At 36.5% G+C, this 5332-nt stretch overlaps 1 protein-coding gene across 1 annotated transcript; it reads left to right on the top strand.

Annotated features, from left to right (window-relative positions):
• Positions 1 to 611: 611 nt before the first annotated feature.
• Positions 612 to 4289, top strand: LOC122030863 (RNA-binding protein Y14A-like). The gene is made up of 4 exons (XM_042589911.1): positions 612 to 1036; positions 1969 to 2105; positions 2893 to 3038; positions 3793 to 4289. The coding sequence occupies exons 1-4, from the start codon at positions 766 to 768 to the stop codon at positions 3839 to 3841; spliced, it is 603 nt and encodes a 200-aa protein (XP_042445845.1). The 5' UTR covers positions 612 to 765; the 3' UTR covers positions 3842 to 4289.
• The last annotated feature ends 1043 nt before the right edge of the window (positions 4290 to 5332 follow it).

Genomic DNA, 5332 nt, shown 5'->3' with positions numbered 1-5332 from the left:
AGCAAAATAAAAAATCTATCTTGGAGAACGAAGATTAGGAATTGTGGGTGCCGAACTAGTAGGGATTTGATTTGGAGATCAGGGATTGGATCATCGTTGCCAGATTGTTGGTCTTGAGAGAGAGTTTATTTGCAAGCTACGATGATGAGGCGATGAGGGTTCGAGCAGACAACGAGGTGACGAGACGACTAAGATGATGAGATGACAAGGTGACAACACGGCAATGAGAATTTCTCATGAGACTACCGATCTTCTGAGAGTCAGTATCGACAACGTTGATGAGACGATGGATGGGGAAGACTAGGATTCGTACATAGAAAAGAGAACAACTTGTATTTCTCATATTTAATAATAAGTTGGATTTTGTAAAAATCTCAGCCATTAGATGAGAGAGTAGGAGAAGGTCAATCTCAGTCATTGATTTAAATTTATTTTTATAACTCCTCAGTTTGGAAGGTGATATTTAAATCAACCTTTTAAACGAACATGTTCATCAACTTTCAGCTCACGAACCAAAATACCGTAAAACTCGAACTCAAAAATATATCTGAGCACGAAATCAAACACAAACTCGGCACGTTAACTTAATCGAACCAAGTCGAACAAACTTTTTTCTGAATCAAAACTCGAATACCTCGCGAGGTGTTGTCGCGGGGGCGTGGAAGTGGCAGGATATATCGCGATTTCAAAGTACTTGTCCAGATTGGCCAACCCAAATCTGACCGGGGAGATAGATAGAGAAAGAGAGCGAAAGGTGCGAAGACGATGGCGGCTGTCGTAGGAGACGTGGAAGTGGTAGATTTCGAGCCCGACGAGGATGATCTCATGGACGAGGATGTTGGCGCCGCTGAGGCCGACCCCTCTCCCGTCCCCAAGCTCCGATCAACGGTTGCCGGAAGCGGCTCCTCTGGGTTAGGAGCCAGGAAGACCAAAGGCCGCGGCTTCCGAGAGGAAGCGGGTCCCGATCGCGGCGGTCGACTGTCTGCTAGGGATTTCGATTCCCTCGACTCCGATGGAGGCCCCGGGCCGCAGCGGTGTAAGTTTGGGAAACCCTAACCTGATGCAATGTGCCTTATTATTGTCTTTTAGGTTCTGGTGTTCTTGGTTGACGACACCTCGCTTGTTCCTAACTTTTTTCCCATTGTCTAACGCAGGGATCTTTACTTGTATATGAAATGACATTATCGAAACAGAAGTGAAAGGTTGGAGGAAACTCCTAGATGCATTAGATGGAGTCGCTAATGCTCCTATTTCCTATAGATTGAATCCTAATGCCATTCAATATATTCCTTTTAGCCATATTATTATTAATCCCTGAACTTTCACTTATTCCTGTTCGGCTGTTCGGAGTATGATGTTATGCATCTAATTGGTTAGCTGCATTTTTTGCACGGCACTTTATACTTTGAATTCTTTGTACGCGGTGTTTGCATAATACAAAAGTGTTATGCATCTAAGGATCGCTGAATTTGGTGTCCAGAATGTCCAAATGGAATTCGTCCATATATCTACATGTGAATTCGAGCCTGAAAGTAAATCTTTTTGCATGGCTACATTTTTCAAATGTTTTTTTTATTAAATGTAGTTTGCTTTGTTGTGGAATAATATTCAAGCTATAAATCCAGGAAATTATTAGAAGGAATGTCATCTATATCCAGAATTTCAGTCACTGATGGGACTTACAAGATGAAGACAAACCCTAATGTAGTGTATAACTTATAATTTGTGAAAAGTGATTTCATTCCTTTTGACAACATTGATATTTAGAGTAGTACATTCTGAACCAAGTTAAACGTTTGATGTATATTTGTAATAATATTTTATAACTTGGAGCATATATTAATTGTGCAGTTTATTTGTTTCTGTGATAGTATACTTGTGTTGTTTTTTTGCTTGTACATCTTTTTGCTTCGCTGAATGATGCCTTTGCTGGGATTGTATATGACAAATACAAATTTCATATCACAGCTATTGAGGGCTGGATTGTGTTGGTAACTGGAGTTCATGAAGAGGCACAGGAAGATGATTTGCACAATGCCTTTCGTGAATTTGGTCAAGTGAAAAATTTGCATTTAAATCTTGACCGCCGTACTGGTTTTGTTAAGGTTGGTATAATAAATTCTATAAACTAGGTGAAAACTCATTAATAGTACTATAGAGAAAAGTTTTAAGAATTGTCAGTTTTTCAGTACATATTATTATGGACAATTCTATTCCTGCAGACCTGAAATTTAACCAATTTGGATATTTTCCTTGGATAATATTCATCTCTGTAATATTTTTTGGACTGAAAGAAGAGGCCCTAATTTATTTGTAGTGTTAATCAGATGATTACGAATACAATTCTTGATTAACTGATGATGTTATTTGACTTGATAAGTCTAGTGTTGATTGTCAGCAAATTTTATATTTTGCTAGTTTTTGTTTTCAAATGGAATATACCAATATCCTGTTATCTTATCATGCATATTAGTCCTATACAGACTAACAAATTAGTTTTCTAGCTATACACTAATATAGCATGTTTTTACTAGCCTTGTTTATGTATGTATCCCTCTGTGTTCTTACAGCTGCAAATGCATTTATATTGTGAATATAGTAAATGCAAATGTGATCATATCCCAAATCCTCCAAAGTATAGTTAGATAACAGTTTCACATCACCATGACTGCATCTGGGGAAAAAATATGAATCAGTCTTTTCATTTTATTAACTTGAATTACAGATGTGTAGGGTTGTGGTGTATTTGCACTGATAGGTTAAGTCACATAATGCTATGTTGGACAGCGATTGTTCAACGCTAGGTTCTTGTAGGCATGTTTGGCACTCAATTTCATTCTTCTTATTTATTTATTTTGCACAAAGTTTTGAAATGTTCATTTTCTTATTTAGGGTTATGCTCTGGTTGAATTTGAGAACTTTGATGAAGCACAAGCTGCAATTACGGCACTTAATGGAACTGAGCTCCTTACTCAAACAATTTTTGTTGATTGGGCCTTTAGCAAAGGTCCTATGATGCGTAGAAACACAAGGAGAAGGTAATGGCACAATAAGATATGATTTTTTTACTTAATGTCATATTTTGGGCAACAAATTAGTTGTGCTTTGAAAACTTGCAGTATAAATTTAATTGATTTCATCTATGCTTCAATGTTGAGTATTCTTTTGCCTTCTTTTTATGATTTTTTCCCTAGTACATTTCTAAACTTGATTTTGCCTTGTACGTCACTAAGAATTATGTCTCATCTATATTCTGGTTAATATGGAATCGAATAGAATTAATGCTTCTTCTTTAATTTAAATAGAGTGATTTACTCATATTCACACAACTTAACTCAAACCATTCATGTCAATTGTTTATTCTATTTGATTAATAGTTTCCTGTTATCCACTTGTTACCTACATATAGATTTAATTATTTTTTCTATCAATTCAAATAAGATGTTTGCTTTCTTTTCAATTGCATCATATGAGTTAGTTTCCAATGTATCAGTTGGCCCCCTCTCTCGCTCTGTTTGTTCAATGTACTTCTTTCACTCTAATGTGGATATGGTTCCCGCAAACCCCCAGTGGGATGCATCTAACCATTTCTCCCAAACCCCCTCAGGAGATTTCTATGAATTATACCTGTTACTATTATTTATTTTTTAAAATCTCTAAATTCCTTGTGATGCTATGTTTTAGAAAATTATCCATCCTTGTAGCTGTAATGTTGGATGAGCTATTTCCAAAATCATCAGTATTTCAGCGTGTTCAAGCAACTCTATCTTAGAATTGTGTTTCAACCTTCAGATCCCCACGAGCTCATCGTTCAAGGAGTCCTCTGAGGAGGAGATATTGAATCTGCTTTGCTTGACAAGCTGTGATTTTGGATGCTATCCTCCCATTACATTTCATTCTACTAAAATTTGATTGGAAGTATATCACTGCAGATTCTGAAAGTTGGACTATAGAAATTTGAAGAGTAATTTTGCCTGCATTCCCTGTCTAATTCTACCTTGCCTGCCTTAGATATTCCCTGAAAACCGAGTAATTAACTGTGTGCCAAGGCTGTTCTAATTTATGGTTGCTATGGCTAATCGTAATGTTTTCATTGATCTCTGTTGTCATACACAATGACGAGATCTTTCCTACCAATGAGATACTTGTTTGTTTGTTTTTTTTTTAATCTCCAATGGGCTGTCTCAAGTTCCGTAATTCAACATTCGATTAGTGTACTGGTTTGGTTAGCAGAACAATCACAATGTTTTACTATTGCAATAATTGATGATCCAAGACGCATTATGTTTTTTTTTTAAATGTATATTTGTTAACTAGCGAGATGTTCACGCATCCACTTCTAAAACAAAAATACATTATGGACGAAATGGATTATTTCATGAAGTCATAAATAAAATCAAACAAAATATCTTTGAAGTAAGACTTAAATTCAGGGGAAGGAAAAACCAATCTTAGGCCGGACTTCAAGAATCGACAGGGGCCTAAAGAGCTCACATGTTGCGCGCAGCATGCAGTTCGAGCTCCCAACTAATATAACTCGGCTTCTTCTCACCAAACCATCTCAAGAGGCAAATTACAGTGTTTCGAGTTCATCAGCTTCTTCTGAGTCAAATTCCTCCTGTAAAATAATTTCGAATCCATCCAAGCCATCATAATGGCGGCTCCACTAAGGGCCTCTTATTACACATAAATTATAATTAATAAAATATTCTCTATACATCTTTCTAATTAATAAAATATTCTCTATAGATCTTTCTATTAATTTGTAGTTGAATGTCCAATTGAAAGGAATTATTTTTTTTTTATAATTTATTAAGAGAGGCAAAGAGCCAGATATTACAAATAGATTCAGAAATTTTATCAAGGGGCAAAGTCAGATATCTAACATATAAACTCAAATTACTATATTATAAATAAATGAGAGGAATTCTAAAAGAATGAAAAAATTATTAATAAATTTATAATTCTAAAATTTCTAAATATGTTAGAAGTAAGACTTAAATTCAGGGGAAGAAAAAACCAATCTTAGGTCGGACTTGAAGAATCGACAATGGCCAAAAGAGCTCACATGTTGCGCGCGGAGCATGCAGTTGGAGCTCCCAACTGATGTAACTCGGCTTCTTCTCACCAAACCATGGCAGCGGTGCTAGAAAGCTTGCAAGCAGCAACTGATCTCTTCTATGCATTCCTCCCTCGTCTCGTATCGTAACCGCGCCACCAAACATTCCACGTCCATCCAAATCTAACTCGCCCTATAAATCTCCTCCCAATTCCCACGTCCTTCTTCACCACTACTACCAGTAATTCTCTCTCTAGTGAACTCTTACTAGTC

This window comes from Zingiber officinale, chromosome 11A (assembly GCF_018446385.1).
Source record: "Zingiber officinale cultivar Zhangliang chromosome 11A, Zo_v1.1, whole genome shotgun sequence".
In the NCBI taxonomy this organism is placed as follows: Eukaryota; Viridiplantae; Streptophyta; class Magnoliopsida; order Zingiberales; family Zingiberaceae; genus Zingiber; species Zingiber officinale.
This window is presented reverse-complemented; position numbering and strand designations above follow the sequence as displayed.

Bases quoted from the DNA above. Each gene is read 5' to 3' on its own strand.
- LOC122030863 (XM_042589911.1), top strand. From the start codon at position 766: ATGGCGGCTGTCGTAGGAGACGTGGAAGTGGTAGATTTCGAGCCCGAC. The intron at 1,037-1,968 runs GTAAGTTTGGGA...TTCATATCACAG, and splicing joins AGGCCCCGGGCCGCAGCGGT to CTATTGAGGGCTGGATTGTG. The intron at 2,106-2,892 runs GTTGGTATAATA...TTTCTTATTTAG, and splicing joins GCCGTACTGGTTTTGTTAAG to GGTTATGCTCTGGTTGAATT.